This window comes from Aulostomus chinensis, chromosome 20 (genome assembly GCF_037954235.1).
Source record: "Aulostomus chinensis isolate RoL2024-O1b breed Wild chromosome 20, RoL_Achi_v1.0, whole genome shotgun sequence".
NCBI classification, from domain to species: domain Eukaryota; kingdom Metazoa; phylum Chordata; class Actinopteri; order Syngnathiformes; family Aulostomidae; genus Aulostomus; species Aulostomus chinensis.
The window spans coordinates 20,274,745-20,294,970 of NC_141339.1; the positions used below are offsets into that span (position 1 = coordinate 20,274,745).

Genomic DNA, 20,226 nt, shown 5'->3' on the forward strand with positions numbered 1-20,226 from the left:
ATTATCGCAACATCTAAATAAACACGAGAGGAAATGCAACAACCCCAACATGACTTTGCAGCTCATTCACGGTATTTCAGGGACCAGCCATCTTTTTATTTGCACCCGGACACTGGTGAACTTACGTTACCACCCAGGGGAGGGCATGACGAGGAATACGATGCTCTTGCATTTCATTGTATGAAATCATTTAACAAGAGGTGACAGCTACTTTGCAAATTTTGTCACTTACTTGAAAATCTCCTTTACCCTCGTACGTGCAGCCGTTCCAACCCTTTAAAGTGGCTAAAGTAACAAGTCAAGAACTCTGAGTGGAATTCGCGAGCAGTGAAATGTTAACGGCTCACCCCCCCCCCCCCCTTCGTCTTCTTTTTAATGGAGCCAACAGTTCTCCTCTGAATGGAGAACATAATTTCAGCACATTTGAGAGAATGTAGAACACCTGCACATGGTTTCCTGAGTATTACATCACGCACAGACTGTTTCACATTAAAGCCATGAAGATTTATTTTGGCCCACAAGTTTGCTTTACATGTGTTTTTTTCATATTCTTTTTTTTTTTTTTTTAAAGGAGGGAAAGAACAAAACTACATCCACGATATTTACTGGTGTCTTACTGGATATTTTTGAACCATACTCGTTTTTTAATTTTTTTACAGTGACCAGTTTAATTTAGATCCTTAGGTTTTGTTTTGTTTTTTTTGTTTGTTTGTTTGTTTTCTGGTGGTACCAGTAGTTCTGGTGTCATGGTTTCCCATTTTCTTTACTTTTAGGGTACTTTTTATTCAGCTTGGGTGGAAGCACTCAGGTTCGACAGCCTTACGTGGACTGGTCTTGATCTCCAGAATCTTTCTTCTTCTTCTTGTTCTTTTTTTTTTTTTTTCTGGCTCGCCTAACTTTGGGCTTGTATTTGTACCTTCTCCAGGATTTTCTGTTACCTCTCGTCACAAGCTCTTCGGGGTTGAAGCCTGATTTGAGGGCTCGTCCGGGATGCATCAACATAACATAATAGTTTGCTGAATGAGATTTTTGTGTATGGTAATTTTGCCTTTTCACCAGCAGAGGGCCCTCTAATTTCCAAAGAACATAATAGAGTCTACAGTGCAAAGTAGATCAAGATCCGCTCTCTCAAATCATACTGGCCTTTCCTCACCTGCTCGGTGACATCCGGGTCTCTCATGTGATTAAAATCAACAGTTACCAACATTTCTAACTGAAGACCACCTATGATGTCAACACTGATGGGCTAGATATCCCCCCAAGAAATAATTTCTCTTTTTCAATGTCATTTTACTTCTACAATTTGTTTTTAAGGGAGTAATTGAACCACGTTCAGATTAATCGAACCATGTTCAGATTATGAGGGACCTTGAGGGAAATTCCGATTGGTGATTTTGGGCTTTATCGCTAAATAAATAAACTGACTTCAGCATCGACTTGCAGCGCCTTCCCCACCCATGCACACAGGCTTATGAGAACAAACATTAATGTTATCATATTTCAAACAAGGCTAAAATATGATTTATGAGACTAATCATGTGAAGGATGTGGATGAACCAAAACAAACCTGCAACAGTTTACAGATTAATTACATTAATGATGCCTTCAGGATCATTTATTGGATGGACTCGACTCTTCAAAAGTTCATCTTCCGGAGTTTTGCTCACAACAGGAGAGGGAACCAGGCAGAGCCCCTGTAGTTTCCATAACTCTCTACTCGAATGTTTATCCAGTTGAAAAGGTCATTGTACTTGATTTTGAACATTTTCCATCAGTGGTGCCTTGTAGCCATTTTGAAAAAGATCATATCCCTCATCAGACCAAGATGCTCTTTTCCTGCGTTTGGAGGTTTGCCATTCACAAAGATGCCAGAAAAATACTATCCATTTAGTTCAGCGGAACATTTATTGCTTGATTGCAGCCAAGTCCTGAACTAGAATGTGCCTGTAAGGTAAATTCTGCTACGTACAGTACAGAACTGCGTGTTCGCTACGTGGAACATAAACTACAGAACGAGAAACAACACAGCAAACAGACATGAGACATTCAACACCCACTGACGGTTTCGTACATCACACATCTGACCTCCAAAACACACTGAAGACTTCACATTTTGAGTGAGGAAGAGAAAATTCACACATTATTCAGGTACTACATTGTGTTACAATGCTAAAAGATTGTTCAGACTATCTTGAGAGTGAATAAATATGCTGTAGCTCCACTGCCAATGCCAGTCACTCACACTAATAAAGCAGTACTTTGCCTTGTGTATTGTGTTTTTCGACTTTCAAGTACTCACAAAGAGGCGTCTGAAGCTCACAAAGATTTTTCCCCTCCTGCATTTCCTCATTCTGACTCCAGAGCACAGGAAGAAGCTAGCTACATTTAGCTGCAAGCTAATGGCTCAGCGCTAACAACAGCTAATGTTAGCGTGAATGAGCCAAACCCCCAAGGGTTCCATTTTGTTTGTTTTTAGCTCAAATCAAATTGCTTGTGGATTATTGAGCATATGGCTAGATAAAGAAGATGTGAATTATGCTAGACGGTGTGCTTAAGAGTTTGTAAACTGACTTTTTTGGGGGGCAGTTTTGTCGCTGTATTTGTTGTTAGCCATTAGTTGCCATCGGCTTCATGCTAAACATTTGTGGTTAGCTCTTTCTGCATTGTGGAGTCTCAAAGATGAAATGAAGGATGGAAAATATGTCTTTGCGTGATAAAGACATCTATTTATTAGTTATTAAAAGGACAAAAGACACAGAAAATACACTTTTTACTTTAAGTATCGCTTGAAGCTAAACATTCTAATGGAAGTGTTACAAAACGTGTATTGATACAAATCCAACACAGACCGGCGATGCAGAGAAATCCTAATGTTAAGTCTTCCACATTTTCCAATCACTTCGTTGTTTTTCCACACTGTAAGAAAGTTTCTGTTCAAGTCACTTTAGTATGTCAATCATTTGTGAGCATGAAGTGAACTGAGAGGAAGGGAATGAGAAATCAATGGAGGTTATGAAGAAGACAAGACTTCCTTGCTCTCAGTAGCAAATTTGAAAATATTGGCTTGGGGATTTAAGGGGGCTCTTGTAGTTGGAGCTGTCCTGCTGTGCGTTGTGGCTGGTTGTGGTTTTCTGTAGGTTTAAGGTGAAAGACGGGTTTTTTTTCTTTGTCTCTGACTTGGTGCTCCCCCTCACCTGGGGGTTGTTTGGAGCAGCCACGGGCCCGCTGTTGGCAGGCACTGTAGTTGAAGATTTGGCCATTTCAGAAGACCCAGTCTTTCTTGCGAGGGGGCTCAGACAGATCTGCATAGTCACTAAGTGAAGTGGTGAAATGAGGTGAGGAGGTCGCGCAGGAGGGAAGTTTGGAGGACAGGTGGGAGGAAAAGACAGAGAATAGGTGCGAGGGTTGAGGGGAGTCACAGAAGTCATGGTGAGATGTGGAAATAATGAAGGATAAGCACAGAACAACAGCTCTAGTACGGTTCTCTGAACATTGCAGGATGTACATAGATACTGTTAGGCTTGTAACACTGAGTCAGGAATAAATATTTTTAATCAAATGCATGTATTTCTCATTCTCCCCAAAGTCAAACAAAAAAAATGGATACCCTCTGCTCCTATGTGCATTCACAAAAGAGCTGAGACACTCAGAGACCAGCTAACTGCTGGTTAGCTTAGCACAATGAATGATAATGGGTGGTAAGTGTTAGCGTATTTCTGAGATAAGATTCAGAATGTTGGCTTGTCCACAGTGAATCATCCCCACTCTCTCTTACACAGTCAGCCCCGAACAGTCGTAGATGTCCCTCTTCTAGCCGTCCACAAGTGTCTTGTTTTGTTGATCAGAGTTACCTTGAGGTGCTGTGCCTTCATTTTTTTTTTCAGGAAAGTAGTTCCAACTATGTGACTGATCATAAAATCATGATGTTTTGTAATTATTACAGAAAAAATGCTATGCACCCCCACCCCCCAAAAAAATGGGTCCAATTACTTTTGACAGACAATGCTAACACTTACCATTCACTACCATTCATTGTGCTAAGCTAACTACTAGTCAGCTTGTCAGAGTGGGAGAGAAGGGCATATTTTTTCTCATCTGGTTCTGGAGAGAATGGCAAATAACCTCCCCCCCCCACCCTCCCCCAAATTAACATGTACCTTTAAATATATTGTAAGGGGTGAATCCTACCTTTGCAGTGTGTCACCCGCCTTGTCCCTGCGTTATAATAAATCACAAGGTTATTGTAATGCGCGCGTCAATATCATGCCAGTCTTATGCTAAATCTCCTGTATAGAGGACAGCAGCTGTTTCATCGTCCTGCTACAAAGCTGAATACCAGGCGCCGGGAAGCGAATTCAGAGCTCTCTTACCTAAACTCACTGCGCCCTCCTTGGACTTGCTGCTGCTGCTGCTGTCATCAGCAATTCAAGGCAGCAATGGGACAAGAGAAGAAGACGGTTAAAGAGATGCAGTGACACCAAAAAAACAAGAAAAAAAAAAGACTTAAAAAAAGAGTTTTTTTTTAAAGTGTTCTGAATATTTCTCTTTATATAAAGGCAATGGCGCAAGATGTTATGGAGGGAAGTCATATTAAAACCTAACACATCACACTGAGAGTTTCTAGTTGACTAAGAAGAGTTAAAGGGGCCTCATCGAGATAGAATGTGATTTTATCTCTCTCTTATCTCTGTTTTTCAGATGAAAACGAATGCCGGAGGTCGGACATAACCTTGACCTGCTTTTGATTTAATTTGACTGCTATAATTTAGTCACTGCGGTGATAATGAGAATGTATGTAGATTGGAGGAAGTGGACCAGCGAAAAGTCAGGAAAACGAAGGAAATAATTTTGGTTTGAGATTGGTTAGTAGAAGGAAACTCTGCAGAAGCAGCCGCTCACCCCTCATGGAGGGTCTTAGAGGTTGAGGCAGCAGACAAGGGGCGTGTCCTGGTAGTCTTACACGGACTGTCCTTCACACTACCTTGAGGACTCTTCACACTGCTGGAAAGAACACAGCAATACACAAAGGGTTGTTCTCTGTCTCTTTAGTTTAAGTAAAACAGACAAAATCTGGATGCGACAGAGAATCTGTATTCTTCTGTTTTACGTATGCACGCATCTACACCGCAACTCTGGCGTGGAAGCGCTAGCAAATCTACAAGGGGAGTGAACTAAGAGCTGGACAGGTGGTCAAGGATCAAGGTCACTGCCACCTTACAATGAAATTTCTAGAACGACTTGAGGGAATCTCTCCAATTTTGCTATAAAAGTCCACCAGCGAAAACGTCAGCTTCAACAGTGGCAGTAAGAGGTCAAAGGTCAAGGTCAATTTGTGAAAAAGAAACCCCTTCTGGTCTCACTCATGCTGTAGATTATGAGCCTGAACAAACTGAATGTAAACTGTAACTTCACTGGCTGCGATATTCATGTCCTCTTGTACCTGAAAATAAAAAAAAAAGTCATCCTTAATTGTAATTTATCAACCCTTAAATTCTTTCTTCTTTGGAATTATTTTTCCACGCGTGTAAAATTGAGTTCAGTAACTCTTTATTTCCATTCTGATGGTCCAGTTTTCTGTTTCTAGGGTGACTTTGAAATCAGTCCAGGACAACAGATGAGAAATAGCTTCCACAGCAATAATCATTAATGTGCACAGCTTCTGTTTAATAAACCTTAAAAAAACAGTAAAAATCAATAATCCTAACTTTCTGCTTATTGCACCTCTGGTGAGCTGCCCGGCCTCATGTCGTTACTCTGTACTCGTATATGCGTAATGACAATAATGCTGAATCTCATCTTAAGGACATGAAATCTTCTTCGTGCACAGGAAACGAGGTTTTATAAAGCAATGACTAAGTTCCAGAATAAATACTAAATATCATTAGCATTTAATATCCATAGCATTTAAATAATTTGCTTTCAGTCCCCATCTGTTACTAAATTGCAGTGTCAAATAAAAAAAAAAAATCAAATTCATCAGGTCTTTTTTTTTTTAATCTTCTGAGCTGATCTTTAAGAGAAAAAAAAGTCAAGAAACTGACATGACGGGGGGGGGGGGAGGTAAGGTAGATCTTATTCCTCTCTGAAGGATTAAAGGGGAAAAAAAAGTCAGAAGTCAAGATGACATTAGCTGGCAGAGAAAGAGGCGCGATCAAATGAGAGAAATGTTGCTAAAAATGACGGCGATGATGATGCTTCTCAGCCTCGAGTGAGGGGACATTTACCCGTCCTCTCCGCAATTACATCTGCAAACCCCAGATATAGCAAACGCACATTAAGGTAAGAAAAACTCTGCTGCTCTCAGACTAATGGCATCTAATGGCAGTATCATTTGAAAGGTAATTGAGAGGAAGCAGAAATCGTTTGCCGCTTTATAGCTTTGAAATAAAGGAGACAGGAATCATTAGTGAGGATCAGTGTGCGGTGTTTCTTGGACAATGGAGGGTGTCGGCTGATTAGATGATGACCAAACTGCACATCTGAGATTGGAACCAGTTTTTTCATCAATGTGCTGACTCATTCCGGGTGCTACCTAATGGGCCTGTCCGTCTGAGGAATAAGAATCGTGATTGATTCCCATTGTGGGCACATTAAATCAATCAACACTTGTATGGAAGCTAAACCAGCAGCCTGTGAAGGGGAGAACGTTTCATCTGACAGCTTTCTCCTGGTAAATAGTTGTTACATCAAATTGAATACATTCGTGCAAACATCCTCAGATGTGACATTTGACCACATGGCAGCTTGTTGCGTTTTACCTCCTTGGAGGTGTTGGGCTGTAGTTCCTGGCACCGGGGCCAGAGGGCAGTGTGGAGCTCTTCTTCAGGGAGCTGCTGCTGGATGTCACCATGGGTGGTCTGGAGGGCAGAGCCAGAGATACTGGCCTGGCTGTGGAGACGTACGCACACAAACGGGGTTCAAAAAAGATAATGGAAGTGCTTCTGGGATTCGAAAAAGGCTGACAAAAACATTCAGGCAGTCTTGCTAAATATACATCTAAATAATGCAGACTAACCATGGAGGAAACAGAGGAATTCCATCAGGGGGATAAAAATATTTAACTATGAATTTCTTAGTTTGTGTGTACCTTGCTCATACACACTCTCACATCATACACACACACACACACACACACACACACACACACACACATGTATATATATATATATATATATATATATATATATATACATATATATATATGGAGAGAGAGAGGGAGAGAGAGAGAGTAGTGATGGGTGTATGTGCTAAAAATACAATGTAGTAATGCATTAAAACGTGTTTCTTTGACCTGTTAAATGTTAATGAATGCTGACTATCACAAATGAAGATTAACCACTAACACCGCTGGTTCGAAATATAAGCAGAATTGACAGTAACTAATCCAAGTAGAGGCAATGAAGACAGGCATCATGGAAAAATCAATGTCCTTGACCCAATACAGGGACAGGTTAAAACCTGATCAATAGCCTCCATATTCACAAACTGACACACACAAACATGGGTCCGTGCACACCTTTGGTTCCCGGTGCTCTCCTCCCAGCAGCGGTGGCAGCAGCCGCCTCCTCAGAGATGTTGAGCCTCTTGAGAACATCAGCCAGCGCCATCTTCAGCAGCTGGATTTCATCCTCCTGCATCTGCATTCTCTGTTCCAGGTAGGTCAGCCGGTCAGCCACGTCCAAACCACTGGCCGCTGAGCTGCGGTCATCTGGAGATGACAAGAGATCAGATTGTTTACCTGATCTATTTTTATGTAGTTAGGTAACCGCTGTCATGGTGAATCATGTTTATATATAACTTAGCCTCCTTTGTGGTCAAGCCCTCCCAAATGAGTAAGAGACAAGACACTCATTAAGCTCATCCCCACCAGGTACCTCTGTCTGCGTTTCACATTATATGGACGTCTTAAATCTTAAATCTGTGGTGACACTCCCTTGTTAGTGCACCTGTCGTGATGCGTCACCCAACAGAGTTTGGCCAGAGCTGAAAGTAGGGCAGAAAAACCTGAGAAGCATCAGAAAAGATGTGACTGGAGAGGATGCTCCAGAAAAAAAGAGAAAAAAAAAGAAAACTCGCTGTTCAAATAGATTAAAGAAAAAAAAACCCAGCATGACGGATGGTCAGGACAAACAGGGATAACATGGATTGGTGTAGCTTTTTCTTGTTGGAGAGTGCGAAAAGGGAAAAAAGGGATAGAAACTGACACCTTGCTTTCACCATTTCTCTAATTTGGAAAAGAACAGGGTATGTGGAAGGAGAGAGAAAGGTCTATTCATTAGTGTGTGCTGAGAGGCTTATTTTTTTCTCTGGTTTTCGATGCCCAGACGTGTGGAATAACTACAAAAAAGGCTGCAGAGACAGCAAAAACCTGTTATTTATCTCACTCTTAGCCTGTCGGCTCGTTTTAGCTAGCACTCCCTCCGTCGCCTATATGAAGTTTGCAACACAAGTTACATTCTTCAATGTAGTCAGGGCAGCTACTCGGTCAAAAGTCAATGGCTTTGCAATCAAATTGACGTTTATATTTGTGTGGAAACGAAGCATAAAGGCAGACATGACATCGCATTAGTGCTTTGGACAGGTTGGTAAAATATGTGGACGAGCCCACGTAACTATTTCATTTACTCCTCTTATATTTTGGACTTATGTCTTGTAACTGTGGAAATGTTTTATTTTTGTTACTTTTTTGTCATCTCAACAAGGAGCAAGCTAGTGAGCTAACTAGCAAGCTAGCAGTTTTTTTTTTTATCTGTCTTTAATTAAAAAAATAAATAAATACTGCCCCAGCTACTGCCTGACAAACCATACAATGCACCAGGTCTGTTTGGTGTTGTTGTAATTGCTCTCTTTTCCAGAAGGGGGAGACAAAATTCAAACACTGCAGCTTTAATGACGGCACCCCGTGACCACTGCCTCAACTACGTTTGAGGCTGCAGATTTCTGAAAGACCTTGAAGTGATGCTTCACGGGGGGACGGTGGCATTCACAACCAAACAGGGACACAGGGAAAGATGCCAAGTAGGAAATTAATATGCAATAAACACTGATGGCCACTGAGACCATTTGGTTTGGGGAAAACAAGAGCCAGAATGTGATTAAACTCGTTAACTCTGCAGATTCTTTAGACATGAATCAACTGTGGTAACAAAACATGAAATGTAATTCACTTTTACAGGGAAAGGAATAAGCTCTTTAACCCCCCCCCCCCCCCCCCCCCAATTCTTGCATGTGAAGCAGAAGTCAAGCTAATGAGGTCAGAGCACAGCTGGGCACAACAGATCATTTAGACTGTCATCACACAGCAGCATGTAAACAAAGGTAGGCCAGCACACAGTCACAACCCTTCACCTAACTGAGACTTTCTCTGCCACTCAGTATTTATTCTGCCTCTGACAATCACCAGCCATCCATCACCAGTCACAGGCAAGGCTCTGAGTCAGCGAAAAATCTTCAATATTGGTACTTTCACAGACGTTTCCTTCCAGAGCTGTTCCTGCATTTTTTTTTTTTTTTACACCCAACAGCAGTTTTACAACATGAAAAATGAGACGCAAACTGGGGATTTACTCGTTGAGAACAGAGCTTTCAATATGCAACAGTATTAAAGCTGCTATTAAATTACAGAAGTTCAATAAGAGAATATCAGATATTCTCAATTTAGTTGTAATTTGACTTGCACTTTCGTGTAAGAGTCATAAAAAAAAAGTCTCAGTATTTTTACTGTGACAATAAAGTTTTGATTTTACCTACATATTTCTTATTATTTTGGTAGTTATTAAACGTCGGAAATAGGTGACAGATTGTCAGTGCTATAAAAGTATTGATGCCCTCTTGTCACAGGAGCAGTCGTTTGATACCGTGGGAGACACCGGACACTGATGAGCTGTCGGGGTGTTTCTGCTGGCCTTCCTCCAGCATCTTCCTCCTCTTCCTCTCCTCTCGCGAACACACTCTCTCACTTCTCTTTCCTCCTCTGGCGCAGCCGCTCTGATAGCCTGGCTCTCCCTCCATCTGCTTTTCATCCACTGGCTGGTGTCCACTAAGATCTCATCTCTCCCTCCGTCCTGTCAATCCCACAGCAGCCTCTCTGGTGTCTTATCCACCTCACAACATCCAGGCCTCGGCGGCAGGTTCCTGGCGTTTTGATTTGATCTTCCCCCAGTGGCCACCTGATTCACACTGGGACGCGGTGATGTGTATGACAACGCTTAAAGCTCTCTGCTCAGGGCTTAATAACTCAGCAGTAGTCCAAATCAGCCTAAATTGTATGTGCATGTATGTGTGTGTGTGTGTGTGTGTGTGTGTGTGTGTGTGTGTGTCGAGTACAATGATAATCCTTCAGACTGAGCCTCTTTGACCCCGCCCCCACACATAAGCCCCATGTCACTGCAAGTAATGGAGACTGAGAGGAAACAGCAGAAGTAAAACTAAAATGTGGCCTTTTCTTTTGTCGTGCTGCAGGTGACATCTTTATAGAGAGGAAGAGGAGGAGGAGTAGGAGGAGGAAAAGGAAAAGACATCAGCTGCATAAATGTGTGTGTGGCGCTAAAACCTTTGATTCTCCTGCTGAAAGAGTAAAAAATTACAATGTGACTGGAATCGCACATATCAAAGTCACTAAAATACCCCAACACCACGTGTTGCAGCTGCGAATGCATGAAAGGTAGCTGGCAAGCACAGCTGACACAGAAATTAACACGATCATGGTGGATCCAGAACCCTCAGGGCCTGCTTCACAGGTCCATTTTTCATGGCTATTACCTTTTGTAGATCCATTTATAGGGACCTACTGAATGCAGCCACAGCAGGGCAGGAGTCATTTTGATTATTGATACGAAGGAACACATCAATTTTTTTTGTAAATATGTTTATTGTCCGTACATAAATCCTCTTCACCAGAGACCAGCTGATGGCTAGTTAGCTTAGCACAGTGAATGGTAGTAAATGGTAAGTGTTAGTTTACCTTATCAAATACACTTTCCTGCAAAACTTTCTTTGTCTGCATTGAAATAACTAAAAAGGGACATTGTAAGTTTAGAATCGGACACAAGTCGGAACTACTTTCCTGACTGGGCGCAGTGATTTCATGATGACGGCAAGAAGGTGAACTGCTACGACTAATCATGGCTGACTTTGTAAGACAGGATGAGGAAGATTACTGCCAGAAAAAATCAAGATCCTGAACCTGATCTATTTAATGACTTTTGACTGAGGTATGCTAACACTTCCCATCAACTACCATTCATCGTGCTAAGCTAACTCGTGGTCAGGTGGTCCCTAATGCAGCACAGAGGAGACTATCTATCTTCTTATTCAGCTCTGGGGAGGATGGTAAATAAGTGTATTTCCAAATTAACTGACATGTTGTCATATTTCCTGGTAACATTTTAGAGCTCTTGTGTTTATTATGAGGCACGTATTTATGTTTTGTTCCTGTATTTCACATGCAAATGCTTCCCAACAGGATATTCATCTCATTTATTGTACAAACTTATAACATTTCGTTCCCTCCCACTCCAGTTTAGCCTTTAGGGCCTTAGATTTAATTTTTACAGTAATTTACCAATTTCATGTTCGTGTTTTGAAGTGCATTAATTTATTATTTGTTATTAGTATGTAGTTTTTGAGTTTCTATCTCCATGTTTGACATGCAAACTATCAAACGAAGAGTTAATGAATTATCCCCTCCCAGTGCACGCAGGGAATGTGAGTGTGTGCGTGGTTACAGCTCCTCATCGTCACGGACCATTTACCTGATGAAAATATTACACACAAACCTCATGAATGAATGCAGGATTGCAACTTAGACAGAGTTTGTTTGCATACAACAGAAACCTAAAATTGATAGCCGACAAGTTGAAACGTAAGCCTTATAAAACACATTAATAACGTCACAAAATGATCTGAAATGAACACGTCTGTAATTTGAAGTGGCGTTGATGATGAGTTGACATAATCTGACAGGATGAGTCGGCACACCAGAGTTAATGAGAGAAAAAGTGATGGGAAGTGCTGGTACGTCTCCAGAAGCTCCAATCGTGATAATGAACTTCTTTTTTTTTTTTTTTTTCTTACATTTCTGGGAGGAGACGAGTTCTTCCTCCGGGTGGAGATGCTCTGCTGTGGGCGATGATTTTCACTATAATCATCTGAGCGTGCTGCTGGCGGTAATCTGCCTCTCATGGAGAGTTGTTATGATGCTGTGTGGGCCTTTGATATTCTGTATTCTCCACTTGTCCTGGCTGTGACATCATCCACGTGCCACCTCCACACACCCCATATGGGATTGGGATTAGAATAGCACATAATCCCAGTACTGTAAAAGGGAATTAGCAGCCCAAAGCTCAATCTCTGCACCAACAGAGCCAAACAAAGAAGAAGAAGCCTCCTGGAAGGATGCCTTTCATGCAAACATACGTGTATTGTACGTGTCTGGCTCACACGTGCGCTGACAGCCAGCTAGCAGCTACATGTGCCTGTTACACACGGTAGTGAAATGAGAAAAACACGAGCCGTAACTGCAGCGTTTTAATCTCTGCTCGCAGATGGATTTTCCTGAATGAAGGAGCAGCATCTGTCTGCTCATATCAGCTGCTACAGGCCGACGTGTACACAAGCGATGCTGCTTCACACATTAGTTTACTGATACTAATATCGCTGGGGGCAACGGGGCATTTGGCCAAACCTTCACAGCAACATTCCACAACACCCACAATCTGTGTTGCGCGTGATTCACTCGACAGATATGCAGGACAGTTGTTGAAACCGGCGTTTTAAAAGCGAGAGCCTCAGATGGTGCCAATAAAGACAAGAGGAGTACCAGTCGTAACCAGGCTCTTTTTACTGCCTCTGTCCTCGCAGCAGTTGTTTTTATTAATAACCCAAATACAGGATTAGGTGAAGGCTTTTCATCGAGCTCCTTGCTTGTGTTCTCTGGTCTGACCAGGTTTTACTGGACGTTCATACTCCTGTCCACCCTAAATTCCCCAACTTTTCATCAAAAAACTCCGATGAAGAATAATAACGGATGTTTAATGTGCCAGCCACACATGATAATGACGATCACTGCAAACATTCCCTTCAGGATTTCTCTCAAGGTTATGTAGTATAACACAAGTCATACACTATAAAAACATTTATATTCATAGTCAAGTGGAAATGGAACAAGCTGCCTTTTGTTCATTCCACTGGCAGTTCATTTTATTTATTACAAGCAACAAGAACAAAAAGACAACAAAGAAAGAAAGAAACGCTTTGAAGAGAGAAGTCAGGAGCGCTCAGAAATTCAAATATCTCTGCTGCAGTTGCTCTTTGGTCGAGAAGACTCAAAAAGAAGAAGAAGAAGAAGAAGAAGAAGAAGAAGACGAAGACGAAGAAGAAGAAGAAGAAGAAGAAGAAGAAGAAGAAGAAGAAGAAGAAGAAGAAGAAGAAGAAGAAGAAGAAGAAGAAGAAAGAGACGGTCCAAGGCACATTTCAGAGTGAATTTCTTAAAAGCATAGCCAGTGCTTCTGCATATTCAAATGGAGCTGAAAATGAGGTGACAGTGAACTGAGGAGCTGAGGATTTCACTATGAAATAGACATCTGAATAAAAGATTTTTTTTTTTTTTTTTGTATTTCCACCAGAGGAATGCCTCGGTTTGCCTTCCTCTTTGTAACAAAACACTCATTTCATTTATTTTACTTGTGCTTTTGTTTTTAATACGTAACTTAATCTACCAACGAAGAAAGAAAAATGTAAAAGAAAATATTGACTAAAAAAACAAGTCCCTTTCTCTCAAGAAGAGTGTCTTAGTTAAGTTTAATGAGATTTTTTGATTACTTGTTACTACTTCATTTCATGAGACAACTAAAACTGGCAAGATTTGATATCTGAAAGTGCAAATTTGTCACTTCAGCAGACGGTTATCTACCAGTTCCAATCTTCTTTGAGCATCTTTTTGTTTTTTTGAAATGGTGGCTCCTTTATACCTTGAAGAAACGTATCTGTTCTCTTTTCTGGTAGGTAAAATCAGCAGAGATAGAATAAATCTGGTTACCCACATGTGAGCTGTATTTACACCAAAGCCGTGATACTTTTTGCAGAAACTCCAAAAAGTCTATTCCGTTTTTGTCACCTGTGCATGGTGGTACCTGTGTGGACGGGTTTGAGGAAAACCTCTGGGAATTTAACTTGACAGTCTTATCAAAAGCAGGTATCTGAGAACAAATTAAAATAAGAACATGTGCATGAATTGACCCTTGAAACCTCCGGAGCTTTCTACCTGTCATGAAGTCGGTGTCAGGCGCCAGCAGGGAGTCGCTGTGATAGCTCTCCTTCAGCGAGGGCCTCCGGAGCAGGGCCGTCTCCTCCATCCCGAGACCCTGGTCCACCAGCTCCTCCATGTTGGCGTCCCCCTCCGCTGCGCCTGCTGCCATGGCCCCGACGGTGCTGCTGCGATCTTGTCTGACTAGCCTCCTAAGCTTTGACAACCTCTGTGGAGATAATTCACCTTCCCTAAGTGGTCTCTCCTCCCTTCCCTTCCCTCCCTCCCTCCCTCCCTCACCTGTTGTCCTGGAAGACACACAACAGGGGTGCAGGGAGAGGGTGATGTCACTCAAAGGACAGCTTAAGAAGCTGGTAAGCCATCTGAAGCCAGTCAGAGGAGGATGAGACTATGAGTCTACAGGCTTCAAAACAACTTCCTGCAAACACACGGCGGCTGTGCCAAACGCTTCATGCAGGAAACTGAAAATTGCTCACCTGTATCCTGACAAAACACACAGCTGGAAGGACCCACATGTATTTGCACATAAAAGTTGCAGACGAGCACACTACCGCATCCCCAAAGAGCTTACATCAGGCTACCATCCGGTGTGGCCAGCCTGTACAGTGAGGATGAGGAGATTCAGAGATTAGGGAGCAGAACTTGATTAATTAAAATCATCAAGAGAACAATAAGCTGGAGTGAGTAATTAGAGCATCAGAGGGAGACAACAGGAACCCATGAAAAGCCAGTTAGGAGATTGTGTCTTCTCCCCTGTGTAAGCTGACGTTCTGTCTATTTTGCATTCGCTGGATTGATATTCTTTCTGCCAGATGCTTCCTTGTGCTGATCTGTGGAGTTTGAACGGCCACGTGGGCATCGGAAAAAAATGTTTCCACTACATCTTTTCCTGAGCTTTATTGTGTCAGTGAAAGCTGGTAAAACACTGAGGACATGTGCTAACTTTAATTTGAAATTGCTGAGTTTTTAGTCTTCTTGGGTCATTTTTGTGACATCATTTCCCCCGCCATGAAGGTAATTGTAGTTTTTGAGCTGGATCGTTCAATAACTGACGCACAGATTTTGATTTCATTGGAGAGAAAGATGGGTAAGTCGGAGGTGATCTTGTAGACTCCTGCAGGTCAGTGGCGGGATATTTTTGGGACAAAGATGAATTCCAATCAAACCTCTTGAGTCGATGTGAAATGGTTGGGAGAAGAATATTTTAGCTTCTGGAAATCCACTTGATCCTGTTCTGGATCCAGGGGATCTATTCTTGGTGTTCTGATGATACTATATTCATTATCTGGACCCACGTAGCCTCCCTGGTGAGGGTACACGCTCTCTTAGTACTTTCCTGTTCCTCGCATTGACTTCCACCAATCAGTCAGACTTTATTTTACATTGCTGGTAGGTGAGAGTGTGATTAACTGGCTCCAAACCAGTGCTGACTGGGGTTGTCTGCAGCTCCAAGTAACCTTGTGCAGAAGCAATAGAGATAATGGATGAATACTAGTACATGGAATATTTCTGGAGTCTCCACTTGAATTAAATAACACCTTTTCAATGTGTCTGTTTCTGATCTGGGAAACTGTGACACTCATCGATTGCAGTTTTAACACTAGAGTAGAAAAAGCAAAAATGACTGAAAATCAAGAACCTCCATCATCTGGATGTGTAAAAGCTCTTTAGCACCCAAAAATATGATACAGAAGCAGGAAAAAGTACTCTTTATTACCCGCTGAGTACTTGCAGGGGGTGAACAGGTCTGATTAAGCTATTTTATAAAATGTCTCCACATCATCTGAACGGCAACAAATTCTGACCACAAGCTCTTTTTAGTCGTCCTCTGCTGCCAAACGCCCAATAATCTCAGAATCGACAGATCACTCAGGCCGCCGTCACCCCGGTAGTTACCGACACTCAAGAGGCGTGTGTCTATGCTCCCTAAATCCACGAGGCCTGAACAGATAAGACAGACAAGAAGTGTGCTGAGGAAGGACATACGGGGGGAGGGGATTTGCACCTGTCTGCCTCCCACTGTATTAAAATGAGCAGATGACGACGCTTCAGACGCCCCTCAGGAGCTGCAAAGGTCACAGAGGGTCTGACCCTGATCTGGCACGTCATCCCACTACTGACCTCCTGTGGACATTATCATGCACGACAACTCCTCAAAGGGGGGGGGGGGGGACTGAGCTTCCTGATTTGATCACATGCTTCCCTCATACTTAAAAGGCGGTTCCAGAATACTACAACGTATCCAAATATATTAAATGATTTAGTTTACTTACATCTGGGGGGAAATAAAAAACAGACACAGAATGTTCACAAAGGACTTAAAATTTATAAATATTCTTTCAATGGAACATTAAATCAGTAGGGATGTTATATAATTCTTGCAAAAAAGAGATTTCCAGAGAGCATGACAAAGAGACAATCTGATACACACATCTCTACTCCAAAAATATCTAGACTTTTTATACCCCCCTTTTGCCAAATGTATCAAAATATATGTCGACAGTAAGCAGTACAGACCACAGAAAGCAGAGTCTCATGGGTTGGTTTGGTGCTTTTGTTTTGACAGCGGGGTGAAACACACTTCCTGTGTAACATCAGAAACATTCACTTCCACAACTTTCCCACCAACAGAAAAACGGTTTTAGTTCAGATCAGGAAAAGTCGGTTCAGTTCAGGATTCGCTGCAGCTCAGGATTCGCTGCAGCTCAGGGGCATTAATGCATCAACGCCAGACGGCGTCAGGTGATCCACAACTGAGCTGCAAAATAACAAGCCCACCGATATCGTCTTTGGGCTCCACCCGTACACAAACTTTACAGGAACCCAATTCATTAAGTTTTGGTTGAAATGCCCCAAATGGTCAGTGGAAAAGAAGCAGCAGTGTGTATGTGTATGTGTGTGTGTGTGTGTGTGTGTGTGAATCCTGCGACTGTGGGTGCACCTACATGCAGATCAGCGGGTCTCTCCTGAGTGCCGGCTTTGCACGAGCGTCACGATTCACCCAGGATGCAACTATGTCCATGCAAAGCTGCTAAGAAATGAAGTCACATAGAGAAGAACATACAGTCTAGCTTGTCCAGGGCAGGCCGGCACTCAGGGGGACGACTCGGAGCAGCCTGAGCTTTCTTCATCTTCTTCTCCAGAATAGCTCCTGCATCTCCTGGTTGATAGGAGACAAGGTGACGAAAGCTGAGGAGTCCCTTCTGTAGCCACCAACAGGGTCCAAACACCGTCAATCCATATCTGAAAAGGGGCCAGCTGATTTGACTTGGTGGCTACAGGAAGCTGGAGCAGCCTTAGAGAGAGAGCAGAGATCTTTGCTGTTCACGAGATTTCTTGATAAAATATAACTTGTTCCCACAAACTAATCAAACAGGGAGAACAAGATATCGTCTTGTGGCCACAAAAGTCTAATTTTCTCTCTCTATGGCCTGAGCTCTGTTAAATTGAATCAACTTTTGAGAAAAATCCTGAGACCTTCTTCCAGCCTGGTGGAGACCTCCTCTAAGACATTGAGCTAAATTTAGAGTAAGGATCGGTTCTTTGATCAGAACCTCAGGGGATCCGCTCCCTGCGGCCCAGAGGACGTCTTCTCCTGTGCAGTCTCAGGTGCACACCGTCTCTCCCTTATTAGAACAAATCGATGAAGGCTCGGGTGACCTTGTTGCCGAGGCAAATCTCCCAAACGCTGCACGTGAGCGGAGTTCGGTCGTCAGGAGAACTTCAGAAATCTACTCTCCTGTCTGCCAGGGTGTGCTTTGGTCTCGTCTCCACACGCGACCACAAAAAAAAAAAGAAAAAAAGAAAAGAAAAAAAAAAAAGATACAAACTTAACAACATTTACATCTGTCAACAACCAATCATTTAATCTCTAATTCATAAATTACAAATAAACAGAAATGATTTCATCCTGGAGCACAACGAAACAGGATATAGTTAATCAATTAGACACAGTATGTCCAAATAAGTTAAATTGAACCTTAATATATTTCACTGTTTACTCCATTTAAATATTTCTTTTCATTTTTAAATATAATTATTACAGATCTTGCAAAAAATACTACACTGTGCATTGGCTGTCCGCTTATTTAAAGAGTGCCCGGTGCTTCCTGGATTAGGGTTCAGATATGTACACTTCATCAGGGACCTCCTGGGAGGGAGTTTCTTGTCCACATTAACAACCTGAAGTCCCTTCATTCTCCACTTTCTGTCATTTGGTCAAATCGTAATTAACTCTGATGATTTAAATTTGAAATAAAATAAAAAATATTAATGCATATTCTTTTCTAGATTTTTCCAAAAATAGTAATTCTAAAAAATATATTGCATATGTCATCTTAGGAAATTGACATAATAAAATATTCTTAATACGGAGAAATTGTAAAGTAGGAGAATATATATTATCTCTTTGAAGAATCTGGGCATTCGTGGAAATAAAAAACAAAATAAAACCATGATCGGGATTTGGATTTTGAAATATTAGCTTTATCCAATGGTAAAGAAAGGGGCGTTTGCTTCGTAGGAAAGCAGTCGGGTACTCTTTATCATTTTTAAAGGTACACACACCTCCGATACTCCTCCTTGTCTGAGTGACAGTAAAACACTTGCAGGTTAAAAGGCAATGAATGAGCGTGGTTGGAAATTCCCCCACGACCCAATTAAATAGCAACCCCACCCCCACCCCCCCGCAATCCAAACATCATGGTGCTACGTTTGTCCGCACAGCGAGTCAAGCCTCCGTCTAGATGCCTCTCTGAAATCTAATCACATTAACAGTGTCAATACATACATATACTGTATATTTATATATATTTATAGGTATGTCAGCTGATTGCGAATGGAATGACTCTAGTAATATATATGTATATACTGTATATTCCATGGGTTTCAACAGGTTGTGCATCAGGTAACATGACAAACACACTGGCTGACTCCTCTACTGGTGAAATAATAGAAATATACACCCACAAAAGCAGCCAGTTCCTCCTTCTCTACAAAGCACACAAACACAGTACATGCCCCACCCCACCCCACCCACCCACACCCCCACCCCTGTAGATTAGAATCAAAGGTTGAAGGAATGGATTAGTGCAATTTAACAACAAGAGGAAGTGCTGACAAAGAGAAGCGTGAGGGAGGAGACGGGGACTCCTTTGGTTTATCTGGTGGGGGGGGGGTGATGAAGGAGGGACAAAAACTATAGAGCAGGTAGGACATTTTAGGAGATACATGATGCTTCAGGACGGGTGTGAAAAGTGCACCGAGGCAATGAGAGAATCCCTTTAGGTGTGTGTCTGAGCAGCTGCAATGATCAATTCTGTTGATTTGCAAGTAAAAATCCCCCAAATTTGCAGATCGTTTGATCGTTAACAAAATTATTTGAAAGCCATTCTTCACCTAAAAAGTGTATTTTGCCTTTTCAAGTACTCACAAAAAAAAAAGGTGTTTCAGCTCACAAAGAATTTCTCTTTTTTTTTACCTCCTGCATCACTTCCTCATGAATCAGGAACGCTCAAAGAGTCAGGCACGTCGATTTAGCTTCAAGCTAATAGCAACTGACAGCCAACAACAGATGAAAGGTCCAAAAAAGTCTGTATAGTTTTAACCACTGAGTTCTTTATCCAGTCGCATGACCAGCAGTGCACAAACGCTTGAATTTGAGCTAAAAACAAACTTCTTCGGGTTCAAGCGCAACAAACTAGCACATTCAATCGCTTGCTTGCGTTAATTCACAGTGGAAACTGGAGGTGTTATCCAAGTGTTGGTGGGTTACTGAGTGCACAGCTGGATGAAGAAGACGTGGATTATACTGGACAAACTGCTTCCGAGTTTGTTAAGCGACAGTGGACAGTTTTGCGGTTGTTAGCCGTTAATCGCGATTAGCTTCGAGCTAAATATATGTGGCCGGCTCTTTCTGCATTTTGGGCAAACAAGTAATGCAGGAAAGTGCTAAAATACGC

The 20,226-nt window shown here is 42.0% G+C and overlaps 1 protein-coding gene across 11 annotated transcripts; it reads right to left on the reverse strand.

Moving 5' to 3' along the window:
• Positions 1-1,744: 1,744 nt before the first annotated feature.
• Positions 1,745-14,494, reverse strand: LOC147243202 (echinoderm microtubule-associated protein-like 1). 11 transcript variants are annotated; one of them, XM_086190094.1, is made up of 7 exons: positions 9,858-10,191; positions 7,517-7,708; positions 6,759-6,888; positions 4,900-5,001; positions 4,371-4,405; positions 4,189-4,215; positions 1,745-3,313 (listed from the first exon to the last, which is right to left on the reverse strand). In XM_086190094.1, exons 1-7 carry the CDS (start codon positions 10,009-10,011, stop codon positions 3,039-3,041), a joined length of 915 nt encoding a protein of 304 aa, XP_086046220.1. In that variant the 5' UTR covers positions 10,012-10,191; the 3' UTR covers positions 1,745-3,038. The 11 variants fall into 11 exon arrangements, with proteins under 11 accessions (XP_086046220.1, XP_086046215.1, XP_086046217.1 ...); XM_086190089.1 differs by having other exon boundaries at positions 4,371-4,411; XM_086190091.1 differs by lacking the exon at positions 9,858-10,191 and adding an exon at positions 14,264-14,494 and having other exon boundaries at positions 1,747-3,313; positions 4,371-4,411; positions 4,900-4,998.
• Positions 14,495-20,226: the final 5,732 nt, after the last annotated feature.